We start from the raw sequence: 19,196 nt of genomic DNA on the forward strand, positions 1-19,196 counted from the left end.
AGAGACAAATCATCCAGTAATTATGGTGCTTTTTTTGTATAATCTAACGCATGTAAAAAAAAATTACAGTTGTTTTGTAAGGCCTTCAGTGGTGTCGGACCTGTCAGAGAGAATAATTCAACCAGTGCGTCCTTCCTTCACACTCAGCTTGCTGCTGCCTGTCTCCTCTTAAGCAGCTACACTTGTTCTTACGTGGAGCTCCTAGGCCTGTTCCAGAGGAATGCTTTGTTGAAAGTCTTCTAGTTCAGTGACCGGCCACATCCTGTTGCTCTCCTTACTTTCCTGTTGAAGCCAAAATACTAAGAAAGATTTGTCAACTTAACAAGTAATACCCTGGAGTCATGTCGTGTTCATTTCTTGACCATTTCCATCGCGCTGCCGCGATGCATAATTCATAAAAGCAGGTGTTGCATTATGGCAGGAAATCAGGCTAAGAATTTAGACGACATACCACATGTAGATAATGCACATCTGATCTAAACGCTCGTTCTTTTAGGGAAAATGTCAAGCTTTCCTTTCGCTGAGTGACCCCTAACATGCTGCTCAAGCTTTTATTGCCCCAGTATTGGATCGCTACAATCCATTATGTGTTGGCATGGGCCAGGTGGAGTTGATTCAGAAAGCTGCAGCCAGATTTCTGAGTGGTGCACATAAACAGAAACATGTTACACCATTTTTGGCAACATAACACTGGGTTCCTGTCTGAAGCGCAATTTACCATGAAATTCTGCTACTCAAATGCAAAGAGCACCAACTTTCATGTCAAACCTGCTGCTTTTCATACGCCCTGCTTGCAGGTGTGTCCAGATTCGTGTCCAGGGCTACTTTTCGAAGAATTGCCCTTCTAAATATCATCACAATCTGTATTTTAAACGGTTTCAGTGCTATTATCTATATTGGAAAGATTGTTAAGAATGGGTCACCATATCGTAATTTTAAGCAGGGAATTTGTATTCTTCCCTTAAGTATTTTTATTTTTTTTATTTTATAATAAGCTGACTTAAGTCTGGCTTCAGATAACATCTGAAGGGCATCAGTATTTCCCGAGATTCTAGGCAATAAGGCAACCGGTTCCAATTGTAGTTGGTATTTAAATTGCCCCTGAATTTCACAACTGAAAGGAAAAAACAATTCTTCTAAGCATTTCCCCTTTCTTCAATCAAATACAATGCATTCCCTGTTTTGCAGAGAAGCACCTTTTGCTGCATATTGTGCTGCATTACTCCAATATGGAACTATTTAGGTGAGGAATGACTTCATATTTGGATTCATTTTCACAGACCTCAGTCCAAGATCCCTGAATCTGGTGCGTTCTGGCTGCTTCTTGCAAATTTCTCCAAGCAAACCTGGAAAGCCCCAAGGGTTCTTCTTTTGTCGTGTGAATAACACAAGACAGAAAATATGTGAGAAGCATATTGCAAAAGAATCAGGACGTTATGATTGTTTCACTAGTATGAAATTAGTTTGAATGTAACAACTTGTGTCAGGTAAACCGATGCTAGGTTTTTGACTCAGTTACTTAGTCTTGTTAAAAACACCACGGCAAAGATTAGTTTATTTCCGTTTTGAGTGTTAATGACTAGTGGAAATCCCCAGAATGTTTTGTAAAATTACTATTGCTCATTTTAGAACACCTGTAGAAGAGTGTAGCTATATTAGTTTATCTATTTAACTGTACATAAATACACCTGCAACTCCATCCATCCATCCATCCATTTTCTGAACACCCTTGTCCCTCAGTGGGGTCGGGAGGGGTGCTGGTGCCTATCTCCAGCTAACGTTCCGGGCGAGAGGCGGGGTCGCCTGCAACTCACACAATAAAAGTCAAAATCTCTCAAAGCATGACCACCTGCCATAATTCTTTTTATAGGTGCCAGCTTAATCAGCTTCATTTCTGTGGCCTTTCGTGATACCAAATAAATCAAAATAGCTGTTTCCTCTGTGTGAATAAAACATTTATTTTGGCAAATACCTCAGTGGAAATTCACATTTAATTATGCGGATTAGTTTTAGGACTTTATTCGTTGCCGTCTACACAAGGAAGTCAACTTATTTTGTTTTAAAATAGATTTGGTAATTTCATAAAATATTTTTTTGGGAAAATGGCAAAACAAGATCCACATCCTAGTCTTCAGTGTATATCTGATTTTATTTATATCTACCCCTTTTGGCATTCTTAATAAACATCAGAACAATTAATATTTTGCATGTGTCCTACTTTTTTTGTGTCTTTCAAACTTATCTGGCTCTCAAAAAAGAAAAGGAATTTAAAAGGGAAAAGGAGTTGTACAAACTTTGTTGTAAGAAAAATAAATAAATAAATGAATAACTGTGTGTGTGTGTGTGTGTGTGTGTGTGTGTGTGCGTGTGTGTGTGTGTGTGTGTGTGTGGCTCTTGGGCAGGTGGATCTAGTGAAAAACATCAGTAAGATCCCTCAGCCATTTCTCTACACAAGACATGTTCACTTCATGAATTTCACCAGGTACAGTGGAGCAGCAACAGAATAAAAAGCTAACCAACATTGTTTATTAACACTTCTTGGCTAATATGCAGTATTCAAGATATTAGTTTTTTTTTTCTTCTTCTTCTTCTTTTTTTCAGGTTCAGGATAGAGCAGCCTGTCTACATCAACATAATCCGGGATCCCATAAGCCGGTTCCTCTCCAACTATTTCTTCCGTCGCTTTGGTGATTGGAGAGGGGAGCAGAACCACCTCATCCGAACACCAGGGATGAAAGATGATGAGCGATACCTAGTGAGTACTTTGGTTTCAGCAGTCGGGACTTCAAAATCATTTCAGCTTAAGCTGCACTACAAAGTTCGCTTAACTGATTTTTTTTTTTTTTTAAATCTCAATTCTTGTAAGGTTTAGTGCACATTTGATTATGCTAAAAAAAATGTGAGAGAAAACAATCCTGTCTGATTAATGGATATGGAGTTTTATGCTTTCTGAAGTCGAAATGTTTTTGTGTCTCACCAGTCTTAGCTAAATGCTCGACCCCGTCTAAGGTTCACAGCCAGGTTTGGCTTCTAAAACAGTCAGCTTCTGTGAATAATGAGGACGCTTCCTTTTGACAGATGGAGAGTCAGTGCTAGTTAGTGTTTTCCTGCATGTGATTTCATGTCCTCAGATGTGGAAATATATCCGTCGCTGCCACTGCTGCAGGCTGATGAGGTTTAAGCAAACCTCGGTGACTGACGCTGTTTCTGCACTTCCTACCTGACCAACTTTCTGTCATGTTCTCTTTGATGGTGGATGTTTGATTGAGAGATGCGGCTCATTTTTCTTGATTGTGTGGAGTTTACCTTCGTCTGGCAACTGCTTTTTACAGGTCCTTTGCTTTTCTTGGGTTTGCCTCCAAACCTTGTGTTTAATGTCACCTCACAAGTTTCTTTAAGGTGATTTTAGCTAAACACGTCTTTATGACTTAACCTCTTTAATTTATGTCTAAATCAAAGCGCACTTCATTTCTGAAGGCTGTCTGGAACGGCCCATTTTACTGATTTTAGTACAACCAAATATAAAGCATATTGCTACTTTAGTTTTTAAATGAAAACCATGTGTTTAATTAAAGCCTATTTTTCCACAGAATAAATGACGTCCCTGACTGAACTCCATGCTGCTTCAATTTATAACCCCTTTCAAATTAATGAAATAATTAACAACAGAAAATTAGCAGCAGGTGGGGTTGTTTTGTGATAATTTCTTTTCTACTATGCCCACTAGGAAATGAAAGGCTTTGTGGAAATATGATTCGCCGTAACGGTAATAAAACTGCACAACTTATTTGCAAAACACTAAACTGGAGCCTTTGAGGAGAGAGCTGACTTTCTTATCATTTTTGTTTTAATCCCACATTTTCTGTTGGTTTTTCTAAGGAATCTATTTTTAGTCACATCTAATGAGCCAAGCCAGAACTGTATCTCGCAGCATTCCTTCTCTCTTTCTGCCATTTATCCCGGTCCCAGTTTCCACAAGCCCATTAACTCTCCTATTGACATTGGCGAGATCAATTTTACAGATGCTTATTATTCAAAAAGCTAATGCATTCAGAATGTTCAACACGCTGTTGCTGTATGTTTGTGCTGTGAGTGATTTTCTCTTTCTCTCTCTCTCTCTCTCTCTCTCTCTCTCTCTCTCTCTCTCTCTCTCTCGGCATTAATGGTGCTTTGAGATAGGGTTCGGCGCTATGATAGCCTGAAGTTCTGCAGAGATATGAACTGAAACAGACATGCTAATGTCTGATTCCAGCGTGGCGTTCATGTAAACTCTAATTATACAGCGCTTTGACACTAAAAGGTCTTTGAAGATGTTCCAGAAGCAGGAAATACTGTGTTACCATTCATACAGATCCTGGAGGTATGTCTTTAATGTGGATGCCTAGGTTATCTGAGAGTAGTTAGCGTCTCACTAGCAGAAAAATAAAAATAAGCACATTTAATGTGGAAAATAGGATGAAACCCACTCAGAAAAAGCATCTTCGGAATCTAACCCTTGGCAACACTAAAGGATGCCTTGCACCAACCACCTAATTGCAGCGAGGCGTAGCACAGATGTTCTTAGGCTGAGAAAATATTGACAGAGTAAATAATTGCTGCATACAAAAAGCAGCTAATTAAAAAAAAGTTTCAAGTCACAACTTGATGTCAGCCTTTATATCAAATCATAACAAAGCAAGGCATGCATTTTAATTACAGACCTCATCTACACCAGGACAGCTGGTTTACAGAAAAAAAAAAATCATTATGTTTTTTTTAATGAGTTTTGACACTTCCTTTGATATTATGTATATTTATTTTTATCTAATCATAATTGGCAATTACAATTTTCAACCTATCTAATTATTATGCCAGCCTGATCATACATTCATGTCAGAGTCCGAGACTATAAGAAGGGTCATCCTCAAAAGGCTAACGAGAGCGGCAGTAAACGTCGGCCTGGCTTGAGTCAGACTGGATGTAATTAAGTGTTGCACTGTTTTCCCTGGAGTGAGGCCATGTGAGTTGAGTTATTAAAGTATGCAGACTACAGGGGCCCCTTCCTACAGTTTAGGGGGAATAGGAAGCTGTGTTGTTATACAAAGTTACCTGTTCTTTCAAAGTCCCATTTGGAGTTTGCGACAAGTCATATTAGGGACTAATAACTAACTTGTGGAAGAAGGAGCTGTGGTCAGAGACAAAAATGTAGATTTTGACTTGCAGACAAGGTGCAAGGCGTTAAAGAAAACTAACGCATGAAATCATCTCAAGCCCTCAATGCTCATGGTGAAACATGGTGGTGCCAGAAGCATGCTGTGGATATGATTTTCTTTAGCAGGGACCAGGAACCTGGTGAGAAATGATGGGAAAATGAACAGAGTTAAATACAGGGCAATCATAGAGGAAACCTTGTTAGAGCCTGTTCTCTAATGGCAGTAGAGTATATGTATTTATTTTTTGTAAAGTGACAAATTATGAAGTTGTTCAAGGTGTTTGGAAGACTTTTGCATAGCACTGTATCAATTCCGACCAGGAGATTATTGTTCTTGACAGAGAATCGGCATTCTTTCCCAGCCATGTCAGCAATCAAAGTTTAAAGTTGTATCAGATGTATCCCCCCGGCTGGTGTGTGTCAGCCTTCGCTGCCCTCCCCCTGGCCGAATTTCAGAGGTGTCAATGAAAGAACACTGTCAGTCTGCCTGCAGGGACCAAAAGGAACCCTATGCATATGTTGCAGAGACATTCCTGTGGTCCAACTGGATTTTCCCTCAGTCTACACTCCCCTCTTTATACACATGAGCTATCCTTTACAAAGTGATGTAATAGTTACTTGACCTCATGACATATACACCTCAGATAAGCATCTGTCCTTTCGGGGCATTCATAATCTGTAATAATCTGAGTTTTTCAGATTACTTGCCAAGTTCTCTCTTTAGGTTTGCTTCATCTCATTAAACAACTTATAAAACAATAAAATATAGAGGGAATAGCTGATTGTAGCTGTGTTTCTGTTACAAATGTGCAAAGATCTTCGCTTATGCAATAACTTGCTAACGTGAAGAATCCTACTTCTGCTGGTCCATGCGATTATTCATACAAAATAGCAGCAACGGATTTAAGCACATGCAATATATTCAAAGTTCAGCCCCGGTGCTTGCGCTCATTAACTATTAGTCATCAGTGGAGGCAGGGTTGTCTTATTCAGGGGATGGAGCAACAAGCCCTTTATATTCGAAAGCTCCGTTTTGGGGAAATTGTTGTCAGCAATTTTACAGAAGAGCAACAGGCCTAACACTTTAGAATGATACAACTTTTCATGAATTGTGCAGTGTGACACCTCCGCTAGAGACAGCTGCACAAACTAGAGCTCAAACTTTGTGAAGCGACAGAGAATAAATGAAATAGACCTGGGCAGTTCTCACTGTTGAAAGACACTCGTCTGATCACGAGATTCCCACGCTAACTGAAAAATCATCTGCTTCCAATTAAACTGTCAGTTACAAGAACCTTGAAAAAAATAATTGCGCCCATAAAGAAAGAGGCTTTACTAACATGAATCCTGCCTCAACAAGCCTTGACATTGGGAACACTAAGACATTGTCTCCCTCGTCTCTACGGTTGCCTAATTTGTGACCAACTCACAAAATTTGCTTTCTTATTAATATCGGGTACTGAAATTCCATATTTTCAGATTTTTTTTTTTTTTGGTCCAAAAGATGACGTAAAATGATTTCCCTGGAAGACTTTAATACCTCTAACCTGTCATGAGGACTCTTGTTTCCTCATGGACCCATTGACTTACATGCAAGTGTTTTGGGGGTGACAATTAAGAGGTTAATTAGAACTTTGACTTGGTAGTGTTGAATGAAATCAAAGAAAGTTATCTTCAAATTCTGCACTTATGTTTTTAAAAATATCCTACTGCATTACTGTTATGGCCTATATGCATTTGATTTAAAAAAAAAGAAAAAAAAAAAAGTTGTCCTCAATATTATTAAAATTGTTTATATGTGACTGCTGACTGCTGCGACAGGCACGTTAGATAATGGGTAGTCGGGTCTTTGACAAATGAAAATCCGTGACAAAAGCAAAGCCTTGCACACGTCCTCATCGATAGAATTTCATGAAGTCATGTACATGAGATTTGTGCTGTTGTCAATGATTGATCAGATAAACCTCTGAGGCTGTGCTTCCTCCACTGCCCTCTTGTGGTACAAAGATCATTTCAGCTTACTACATCCCTAAAGAAGCCTTTCTATGCTGTACACATTTGGTGCCTGCTGCAACCATGTTTTAAATACTGCATTTTAACTTATGTTTATTCATACCCTCAAAGCTTGAATGTGGTATTGCATTGTTAAAGGTAATGTAGACACTTTTAAATAGGGAACTAAGAGAAGTTCTACTCCTTATTTGTGTCCAAAAATAAATGATCAAAAAAAGAAACATTGGTGATATTACAAGTTTGATTCACGTTGTGTTCCTGAAATCGCACAATGACTTCAAAAAGTTCATAATGCAATAAAAAAAAAGGCTGCTTGAGTTAAATACACATTTTTAAAAAAATGATTTATCAGGACCTTGAATTGCTGTTTGAGATTGCATGAGGATGTCCCAAATCCAGGGTGGTGTTAAAATTGAAACAACAGCCAACTTGTTATTAGTGCAAACATGACCTGAATAGCCCAGTGCTCCAGTGTTGAACTCTTTCTTAGAGGTCTTCTGGGCTTTTGTTGTAATTTCAATGAAGAGTTTCCCCCTTACTTACTTCATTGGTAACCAGGAAGTCTTAGTTCCTGTGCACCTTACTAAGAATAGTCTGTCACAAAGTTCACAAAACCCCGACAGCTCATTGCTGAATCAGAAATAAACTGGTCTATAAAATGATGTATCTAGATCTTTGTTGGACAATTTCGCTCATATGGTCTTATCTTACTTTTTTTTTATCAGTCGTATAAAACCTAAAGAAGATCAACTAATTTATTTATTTATTTATTTTTATTTATTTATTTATTTTTTTGCTTCTTCGTATGTTTTCCAGGCCAGTGATTTTTATGTGGTAGTGCTTTTTTTTTCTTTTTTTTTTGGCTTAAGGCAATTAATCACGTTTTATATTTCTTAAATGCCACTCACTAGCTCTCATAGAAACCAAACTCTCCAAAACAAAGCCTGTTCATCCGTAGGTCTTTTACATCATTCCCTCATCAGCAGCTGGAATCATTTGGGAAAGGCCAGAGTTCTGGTTCTGTCTACTCAGCTAAGTCCTCAGCTAAGTGACATAGATTCTCAGCATCTACGTCATTCTCGGTGCTGATTTCGATAAATGACTCAGTTGAGCTCTGCTATTAGAAATTATTCCAAAGTGGTGATTAAAAGGACCAGCTTTGAGGACATGTTTACAGTTGTATCTATTTTGATAGAATAAGTCTGTTACCAACCTTTGTTCTGTGTCTGAAGCATGAGCATGAGTTCTTTTGGGATATCCTGCCAAGCAAAGCTTCCTAGAGTGTTTTGTTTCTCAAGACTTGTTTCCATACTTGTTTCAATACTTACGTCACTTGACATGGATTTGACTCCAGGTTCCACAGCATTCAGCGGCTGGCCTGCTTCACTGCTGCATGTGTGTTTTTAATATTTGTTTGTGTTTCCCCGTGTCATTTTTTAATAATGTCCAAATTCAGGTAGAAAAGCCACGACTCTCCCTGCTTGCCACGCGTCCGACATCTAAACTGTGAAATCTCTTTGTGTGTTCTACTGATTTTTTGTTGTTACTGATAGTAGCTGAAGGGCTGACTTTATCTTCTTGCACATAATGATGTTTTGTAAAGCGCTTTGGCTCACCATTGTGAGGCTGGCTGGGTTTTACCAAAGCGAAGCACTCCATCTAGTGGATAAAGCCGGCAACAACAACAAAAAAAAGAAAAAAAAAACAAAAAACGTAGAAATAAGAGCTTCAAAACTAACGTTATTGTGTTTGCCTACTTTCAGGATATAAATGTGTGCATTCTAGAGAATTACCCTGAGTGCTCCAATCCTCGAGTTTTCTACATCATCCCCTATTTCTGTGGACAACACCCTAAGTGCAGGTAGATTTACAGCTTTGGGAATCTTTCACTTCAATTCGTTCGACATAAATATATTTGACTGCTCACTTTTACTACTCGGATGTCTCACAGAGAGCCTGGGGTGTGGGCTTTGGAGAGGGCCAAGCAGAATGTGTTGGAGAACTACCTCCTTGTGGGCATCTTGGAGGAGCTGGAGGATGTTCTGCTTATGCTGGAGAGACTCTTACCCCATTACTTTTCTGGAGTACTTGACATTTATAAGAGTCCAGGTTGGTGCAAACTGATAAATGTCATGATGTTTGTTATTCTTAAAATAAGACTAGAGGCAAAGTGCAACAAAATTAGGTGTATGGGAAGTGAGTAAAATACATACTGGAGTCATATGTGACTGTTTAGTTTCAGGAAGCTTACCCATGTTTCCTGAGTAGAGGACCTTGGAGGAAAGTGCATATGCTCACGCCATTCTTTCCTAAATGATGTTCACGACAGATATAAAAATATAAAAAATAATAATAATTTCCTGCTGAAAACAATGGACTGTTGAGTCCTGCTTCACTTTACACCAACATCAGCATCCAGGCATGGTAATTTCATTCATTCATCAAAAATCTGATGAAATTAGCCATTTCAGCATCCTTATTAAATAAAAAAAAAAAAAATACAATTGTTTTGCTAATTAAGCTTGATATGTGTAAACAAAAAAAGTTTTAGCAAGTGGTTTATTAAATGAATCAACTGTATTAACTGACTTTTTTTCCCTTTTTTTTTTTTACCCTTTTCCCTATCAAAGAATATCGAAAAATGGGAAACCTGACTGGCACGGTCAGAAAACATACGCCTACTCTGGAGGCCCTGCAGGTGTTGTATCACCGCATGCGCTACGAGTACGAGTTCTACGACTTCATCCGTGATCAGTTTCACCTTATGAAGAAGAAAATTGGCCTGAGATCCACCTCTCGCCCGCCTGTCTACCCGCCTGATTTCTTGCGCGAGCTGGCCCTTCGAACACCTGAACCTTTAGATGAAGATGAGGAGCTAGACTCGGACCTGGAGGATGCCAACAGCTGGCTGGTTCATCCCTGAGGACTGTGTAAACAGTGGATAAAGCCAAACAATAGAGTCGACTAAAACTGGCTAAGGAAAAGCAGGAGGCAGCCAGAGGAATAGTGGCAGCATGTGCCATCTTTTGGATGTTGGCACCTTTACTTTGGAGAGTTCGGTTTTTCCGTCTTCAAGCTCTTATTATGAAAGGCCCAGCACTTTGGACTTAAGCAACTGAAAGAAACAAAAATTATCTATTTAAAAACTGGACAAGGACAGATGGGAATAACTACAGGCTCAAATTATTTCATGATCGGTTTTACTGGAGCTTGTTATGAGGATTTTATGATCTCAAATGCTATAATCTCCAGGAGAGATTAGCGGACAATTTAATGTGTTGGGATATACACTAAATGTTGAAGAGGACTTCAGAGACATTTCCAATCAGACTTTTATTTTATAAAAGTGCTGATTTAATTAAAAAAAATGACTTGGAGGGTGGGGAGGGAGTGCCAAAAGTATTGTATGTATATTAGCTGTCCAGGACTGTTATAAGTGCCAAATCTCATTAGGATTTCCAGTAACTGTGAGACAGGAAGCTTTGGGATCACAGTTGGTAACAGTTGCATTAAGTTAAGTCAGTTGTTATAAGATGTTTATAACATTTTAAGGAATTGTCAAATGTTACAAGGTATGAATGAGGGTTAAACCATACACATCTATTATGAATTCAGAGAATTCCACCTAGATGTACATGAATGACTGAGTTTGACCTCGCCAACAGAGTAATTTAGAGTAGTTTTGTTATTTGGGAAATACAATTCTTTGGCAGTATGTCAGCGGTTTGAGTCGCATGCTAAAAGCATTAGGGAGCCTCATTTGTAATCCAAAGGTGAAAAGAAATCAGAGATAACCAAATAACAGTGTTCTGCTGTGATGCTTTTTTTTAAATCTGTATAAATATCCTGCAGGGTTTTTTTGTGTGTGTGTGTGTGTGAAATAATGCTTTGTGAACATCTGCAGCAAAATGAGGGATTTGATCAAAACTGGATAACATTTTGCCTTTTATTTTGACTCGGTTATGTAGTGGTGAATGATATTTGCTTGCAAGGCATGGAAGTGTTTGTGTGCTCTTTTGTGTTTTAGAGAGTACTGAATTCTTAAAGTGGCGTTCTTTAAAAGATTATAAGCAGTTAATATCTCACCCACAGTAAAAACTCTCTATATATCTTAATTTAGCGTTTTCTGGATTTCCTGTTACTACAGGCAAAGGCTAATGGCTAAGCAGAACTGGTCAGGCACCAAAGGATTTTACGGCAACTGAAATCTCAACTGAATTTTTAGATCACCTGAGAAACCTTCAACTTTCTTTAGGTTTGCTTGGCTTTTGTTATTTACAGAGGAGTCGATTTAATGAAGCTCAGAGATGTTGCATCACCAATAATGTTCCTGTATCAAACAAGTACTTAGATCAGAGATGGTCACATTTCCAGACAACATGCATGAAAGAAAATGTAATGCAAATCAATTAAAATGTCTGATTTGCAAACTTTATTTTTCTATAAGGTTGTGACAGATGTTTCACACAGGTAAATATTATTGGTGCTTCAGCTCTTATACTAACTATTTTGTTTATAGTAAATAAAGACACCCACCAAAGGCTGTTAACTGCTTAGGATCTTTGAAAAGAGCCACATTAAAAAAATAAAAATAAAAAATCTGAACTTGAGTTATCTGTTTAAGTCAGCTCACAGTAACTTTTTTTTATTTTTATTTTTTTTTTATCATTTTGCAATAGCTACTGGTAGAAGTAGTATAAAATCCACATAGCCATAAGCTAACATGTCAACTACAGACTTAACCTACTCCTCATAACTCCCATCACCTGTCCTCTTGGTATTGTTGCATTTATGTTTTAAGTGTTTTATTTCATATCGATTTAATTTATTATTTTGTAATCATTTGCATTCAAGATAAAATTCTCAGGAAGGAAAACAGTGTTTAGTGTGTATCATGTCTCTCAAAGTGATGAGACTGTACATGCCATTTCAATGTGTCTACAGGGGAAAACTGGTTCGTAATAAATTTGTTTCATCATTTAAGGCCTTTGAGATAAATGCCCTTTGAATTTGCAGCTTTTTTTTTTCTGCTAAGGATATATTTTTGCAAACATGATTTTTTTTTGTTGTTGTGGCTATCCTGCTCTGATTGCTCCGCCTTATCTCATTTTATCAAAGCTCTATACAGGTCTCTTTTCCACAAAGAAGGAAGAACTTATACCATAATGCCACTTCCTGTTATTTTCTTTCTTAAAACATCTTTTTTTTTTTCAGTAGACATCCTTTTATACCGATGCTTTAGACTTTATGAAGGGACCTTTTATGACTGTGAGTTTAATGTATAAACAGATAATACTGTTCTATGAGTCAGATCCAGTGTTAAAGAAAAAAAAAGTGTTGAACCTGTAAAATGCTGTGAAGATAAAAAAAAAATATCAGATTTGAGGGAAAGATCCGAAGCTGTTAATGAAAAGGCACACAATTTCTGTCACAGTCTGAATATGGAGTCTGATATAAAAGATTGAAACAGCTTGCTTGATGGGATAGGCCTTAAAGGGGAGAAAGAAAAGTGTTGTCCCAACCCACTGTTCTTCAGTTTATTTAGATCAGGGAATGATGTGTTGCTGTTGAAGATATTTTTTGCCTGTTTCATGTTGTCCGTCAGGTTCTTTTTTGGCGATTTCCTGATTCCACAGAACCGGCAGTAATAAGGAATGCGCGTGGCTAGTGGAATTTAACATTTTCTTGTTTTTATGCTTTTTCCGTTTCCTGTTCCAGTACAGTGTAATTTCTGTATGCTGCGTTAATTTCCATCAGTGGACAGAAGGAGCGGTTAGCATTTAAGCCCCAACTGTAGCAGACGTCTTTAAATTTTTCCATCCACACAAATGTAAGCACTGGTACGGACTTTTCAGGTGATCCATGTGCAGTTTTCCACTCGGAGGCTGAATACAAAGATTTACTTCATGTGAAAGGTGGTGCAGAGAGAGTGACCTTTCCGCTACTGCTGCAGTTGAACTTCGTCTGCTGCAACAAACAGGAGACACAGTAGGTGAGATGATCACAAAAGAGTATAAACTAATTATTTCACCAAATAGCTGTGTCTCTTTACTTCTTTTTTGTTCTAGCAGAAGACATTGAAATAAGCTGTGGATGTGGTATTTACAAAACAGTCTTTATTTAGATTTATTTTTCTCTTCTCGATACCATTGTAAAATATGTTCCCCAAAGCAGAAACATAAATAAAATTGAACAACAAATCGACGACAGGCATGAGGAGGAATATATCCTTGGTGTATTTCTCTTTTACGATAAAAACAATGGCAATGAAGCCATTTGTGATGTTTGTAGATCTGACTTCTGAGCACCAATGCTTCAATTTCATAATTTACCTCCCTAATGCTCTGTACGGCTATAGGAAGCCATACATCACCTCAACACGGCAGTTTGTTCCTGGATTTGGTCCAAACATCTGGAGATTATATCCTGGCTCCTGAACACAGTAATGACGTGCATATCCTTGAGTATGTCAGGCATACAGATTGCAAACAGAAATACCAGCATGAGAAAAACTGAACCAAAGTTCTCAACAACAGATTAAACTAGAAAACATACCCACATGTACAACTCGTAAACCTGTCGGAGGGATCAAGGCCAAGGAAGTAATGAGTCAAACTGATGTTAAACTGTAATACTTTTAAATTGTTCACAGTAGTCTGAATGCCCTGAGATTAATTAGTTAAAAAAAAGGCACTTTTCCTATTATGATACATTCCACAGTGCAAACAGGCTAAACTATATCTCAAATAACTTACTTGTACAGCAATTAGTCCATTTTGTTTTAACTTAAATAATTACAATAAATGTAATTCTGCAGGCATCTCTATCCGTCCAACCATTGTAGTCTTTAAAAATCAGCGTCAAGTACAAAAATAATACTAAAATTGTTCTGACCCTTTAAGTATTATTCGTTTTCCTGTGGTCTCAGAATATGTACTTAAAATTCACACATCCACACTGTTTCATTGATCAAACATTGACCCAGTATTTAAGCAGAAGACGTTGAGTTGTAAAGTCCTCAGGGCCCCATTTTGTACTGAATTGTTGGTCAAACAAAAATGTCCACAAAAAAACAAACCTTAGCTACAATGATTTGATGAAAGCTTTTTTTTTTTTTTTTCCACCAGTACAGTAAACCAGTGACGGCTTGTTTGTCTCTCATTCTTCAGTTCTTTTCCTCCTGTGGCCTGGTTTCCCAGCAGCGTGAAATCTCAGGCCTTAGCTTCATGTTGGTTTAGCTCCATCCCATCCCCGGCATCTTTGTTGCCAGGGCTTGAATTCTTCTTTCTGGGGTTGCTTCCAAGAGATTCAGCCTCTTCCAAAGTGGTGGGGAGAGGTTCGCCCAAGGTTTCGGGTAAGAGCAAAGTAAGCACTCCAATTGCGAATGCCAGGATTCCTACAATGAGCTGAAAAAAAGATGGTAAAAGTATATCTTTTGTTGAAAAAGCATATAAAATGAGATTATTGTGACAAGAGGGACACAGACTATGATGCATTTAAATTACACTTCAACAACACCTGCTAACAAATTTCCTTAACAGGATGCTGAGCTCTGTGAAAGCAACATTTGGTTTTATTAACAGATAAAGGCAAACAGGTTTTTAAAAACGGTTCTGCCTTCCTGATGTTTCCTAATTATGTTAATGGAGTTAATTAAAGACATATGCATCCTTGTGGAATCTGTAATAGTCACTTGGATTTGGTGCAAAAAGATGTAAATGAAAAAGGAAACAGAACTCTTTTGCTAGAATGTTAAGCATTCTGACTTGTCTGAAGTGCTTGCAAAAAAAAAGAAAAAGAAAAAAGAAAAGGTCATACCTGAGGTAGATAGACCCAGACTTCAACCAGGTAAACACAAAAAGGAGCCACAATACTGCCAACACGACACATCATGCTGCCGCTACCTACTGCCAGGGTCCTGCAGAGGGAGCATCCACGCACAATGGATTAAAATATTTAACTCATTCCAGAAGGACCAAATCAAGACAACAGCATTGCCATTGGTGCCATCCTTATTGACCGCCAGCAAAAATGTATGAGCATCATTGATTGCAGCAATTTTCGTAGAGTTATGGAACCTGAATAAGAGATCTTTCCTAAATTTGCAAGGTGTTTCTATGAGGAAATAGCTGTAAAAGGAAGCCATATATTGTCATATGTTTTGTGTATGTTAGAATTTTTTTGTTTTGGGTTTTTTTTCCCTCACCTGATGACAGTAGGGTAAAGCTCGCAGGTGTACAGGTAGATGAGGCCAAAGGCAATCGCCACAGCAAACTTTCCAATCATACTAAGAGCAATGGCCAGAGAATCTATTTCCTAAAGGTCAGGTTAGGTAAAGTTTGTTGATAGGAGACAAAAAAAAAAATGGAAAAAGACTGTAAGAAACAAGTGACATATTCATAATCTCACATTATAAACAAAGACTTTAGCTTGCTATATTACATGCAACTTTTTTTATTTCTTAGAATAAAGCTAGACTTTTGAACTTACAGACTCACTGATTGACCAACATAATTCATCTCAACATGCAAGAGGGGTTTGAAAATCACTTATTATGTGATCTATGGCAACATGAGTTTCTATTTGTAGGCTCTCGCATTACAAATAGGTGAAGGTTCAGACTACAAGTGATTTATTTGCAATGAAAGCTGACCACAATATTGAGCAATGCTGACCAAAGTTTTCCTGCTCTGCTTTTTAGAAGTGATTAAAGCATCAATGTAGACTATTGATATCTCTAATTTACACAATAATGCTGTTTTGCTTGGCATAAATAAATCAACATTTATTCTTTTTACTTTTTTGTAAAGATTGTTTATTCATCTGGATACTTATTAGGCATAGAAATCAAAATGTAATTTCACTTACTTTAAAGAACTTTTTTTTTTCTAATCTGTTTTTAACCAGGTATTTGCTTAGAAAATGTACTAAGCAAACTAGCAATATAATAGTGTTCTGGATCATGATATTAATTTCTCCACTCTATTTGGAAGAATCTAAAATGAGGTGCTGTTTAAAAAAAAAAACTGAATTGTTTTATGCATACATCCTGAATGCACATGGGTGTTTAAAGTGTAAACACTAATTAGCCAATGATGTTTTGAGAAACATCTTACTATTGAGTTCAGGCTTTTTGCAGAAAGAAATGAAGCTATGTAACTGGCTTTAGCTGTCTGTAGGCATAAAACAAAAAACTACAGACTAAAAGCAAAAATAAATTGCACTGCATTGGCCTCATTGCACCAATGTGTGCTGCTGTGCAAAAATATGTTTTTGGGAACTGAGCTGAGTAATTGTATCTCCTTTAGTCTGATGCAACATGCAGACACAATTGAAAACGCTGGCAGAGGATTGTATGATTTAATGCTGCCAAATGTTTTTTTTTTTTTTTTTTTTTTTTTCTGTCCGCCCTGAATTCAGTAAAGCTAAATTTGGGTTGTATTGATGTGGTGAACAAACAGTCACTTTATCTAGCATATGTGGTGTTGGTGCTGTAACATGCTACACACTGAGCTGTTTACAGTAAAGCAGTCTTCTCCAGTAATCTTATTTCTGTCAAAGAGGTCACTTGTGAAAGGTGGGAGTGTTTCTCCAAATTTCCCCTAAAAGTCTAAACATAGTGCTAACTATGTCGCAAAAGCCATTGGTTGAAATTTTCAGTTTAAAAACATACAAGTGGTTTTTGTGAAACCACTTAGAACAGATCATATGTTAGACTTTACACCTCTCTGCTGTGTCTGCACTGTCAGTAAAAGCACACATAGTAGCCAAGGTAATGCAGCTCTTCTTTTTGTATAGTTTTCACAGTTGTGTTGTCTAACCTTAGCGGTTTAGCTCATTAATTGGCGTTTTTGCAGCCTTTAATTTTTTCTCCTTAATACATCAGACAAAATGTGGAAAAAGTGGCATAGATCTGCCTGATTTCCAGCTTGATCAACCTGACAAATGTCTGTCATTGGAAACTCCAAAGAGAGACAGAGTAGGATTTTCAGCAGATAACAGAAAGGATTAATTGAATATAAACTGAATATAGCTAAACATCACCCCAGTTCAAAAGTCCTTGCATTTGCTTCCTGTAGCTCAAATAAAAAGACTTAAAAATAATTTGATATTTTATAAATCACCGAATGGCTTAACACCAATATAAATTAAAGATCTGTTGTATCAACTTTACAGAAGACCCAGGTCTTCCAAATATAGAGAAACAGCATTTATGTTCCTCCAATCTGAAATGTACGGAAGTACGGAAGCGCATTGCTTTTTTTATGGTTTTACTTTCCTTTTGATCATGCAAAAACTTTAAAATTACACTGTTGCTAAAAATGTGATTTATCCTCTATCATAGATAATTCTTGATATGGAAATGCTGGCTGCCATTTGGACATTCCAGAATGAAGGTAAGAGTCTGCATTCCCTACAATGACAAGACAGCCACAGTTTAACCTATGCTAGCTGTCATAGTCATACTAAATGCTAATATTAAATGCCAAAGACTTTAAAATATCAACAAATCATTTTCTCATTGTTTTAAAATAAAATTGGTGACATCAAGAGCACTGCATTAATATTGTATAAGGTTTCTATATGTGATTTTTCACATTTAATACTTTCACTTACATATCAGAAGTAATTATATGTTTGTGAAGCTATGATATATTTGCATGTGTGTGTGTGTGTGTGTGTGTGTGTGTGTGTGTGTGTGTGTGTGTGTGTGTGTGTGTACTCTGGTGAGTGGATCTAGAAGAATCTTGAAAACATATAAAACGTACAATTTGTCGATTCAGTTTCAGCCGCACTTTTGTTGCTATTTGCTCACCCTAGGCTGGACATACTCGATTCAAAATGGCAAGTCAAAGGTTATATTTACTCAAAAGTTAAGTGCAAGCTGTTAGCTAGGGTAACTCTAAATAAGAGTAATGTAGATCAGAGACCAGAGCACAAATATATTTCAGACAGGAAGTGTCATATATCATAGTTGGCAAACAGTTACCATCTAGTACCTCAGAGCACTGGCTTAAATTAAGCATTGACAGGAAAAAAAAATACATTGTGCAATACTTTAAAATACCCCTATACTATTATTACAGCTACTTTTCCTGTTCTTGCTTTGTCGAAGCACACACCCCCTTACAACTTCACACATCGTTTCAGCTGCAGAACTATTTTAGGTTTAATGCTGTGAAATGCTGAAATGTGGATGAATCCACTGACAATGGAGAAGCAATGTAAACTGGCACACAAATGAGCAACCTTCTGCATCATCGGAGCTTAAACTGTGCAAAACATCTGCATACATACAGTAGGAACCACGATGATGATCATGCAAGCAGCCCCGGCCAGGAGCAGAGCCGGAGCACATGTCTTCTTCCTCCCAATCCGGTCCATTGCAAAGCATCCAACCAGATAAGAAGGGAGCTCCACAGCCCCTAGAAACAACCAGTCAAAACAGCAGTGTGGTCAAAGGTTTCTCATGCCACTGACGCAGTGATATTTAATCTAGGAGATCAAAATAACCAGCCGATGATTGAGCAGTGAAGGAAACTTCAAGGTATTCACAGAAGACCCTGAGATCCAGGAACGGAAAAAAAAAATAAAAATAAATAGATGTTTTCTTTTAATTGTTGCTTTAAAGGAAGAAAAGTTATTAAAGGGGTGTTTCATCCCAAATTTTTGAGTGCAACATATGCCTAGCAGATAAATTCAACTGCAGGATTTAAAAGAAATTAAAATAGGAGTACGTTTAACATTTACTGGAAACTAAAAGAACAAAACATTCAGCTTAACTGACAATACGGGTCTAGTAAAGGAACAATTCAGTCGATGGATTGAGGCTGCAAATTTTCAAAAAATAATACTCAGTTTTTTTCTCAGAGGAACTGACAGCTTAAATGCGGGACCTGGGAGTAGCCCGGTACTCTGAGGATAGCATTACATTACATCTGTGATTTGTTCAACAAATCTTATTTTCTTTATTAGATGCAATGCGGAAACC

The 19,196-nt window shown here is 37.5% G+C and overlaps 2 protein-coding genes across 3 annotated transcripts in view; one reads left to right on the plus strand and one right to left on the minus strand.

Annotated features, from left to right (window-relative positions):
* Nucleotides 1-2,338: 2,338 nt before the first annotated feature.
* On the plus strand, nt 2,339-12,191 carry LOC106937518 (uronyl 2-sulfotransferase-like; the record flags this gene model as incomplete). Its single annotated transcript, XM_015019060.1, has 5 exons — nt 2,339-2,482; nt 2,602-2,755; nt 8,968-9,065; nt 9,156-9,313; nt 9,835-12,191. Coding segments are annotated over 5 exons (847 nt in total), but the record flags the coding sequence as incomplete, so codon positions are not given.
* The window catches only part of slc22a16 (solute carrier family 22 member 16), a 21,426-nt gene continuing 13,302 nt past the window's right edge, over nt 11,073-19,196 (minus strand). The window contains exons 5-9 of one of the 2 annotated variants that reach the window (XR_001422411.1): nt 18,503-18,630; nt 15,411-15,520; nt 15,023-15,122; nt 11,546-14,610; nt 11,073-11,314 (exon numbers count right to left, since the gene is read on the minus strand). Coding sequence is in view for 1 of the 2 variants with exons in the window: in XM_015019058.1 (XP_014874544.1) it covers nt 14,416-14,610; nt 15,023-15,122; nt 15,411-15,520; nt 18,503-18,630 (533 nt within the window). In the remaining variant the exon portion in view is untranslated. Of the gene's footprint in view, nt 14,611-15,022; nt 15,123-15,410; nt 15,521-18,502; nt 18,631-19,196 lie in introns of both variants that reach the window. The other variant, XM_015019058.1, reaches the window with a different exon arrangement.

This window comes from Poecilia latipinna, unplaced genomic scaffold, assembly GCF_001443285.1.
Source record: "Poecilia latipinna isolate Pla-1442-1.1 unplaced genomic scaffold, P_latipinna-1.0 Scaffold2366, whole genome shotgun sequence".
Lineage (NCBI taxonomy): Eukaryota > Metazoa > Chordata > Actinopteri > Cyprinodontiformes > Poeciliidae > Poecilia > Poecilia latipinna.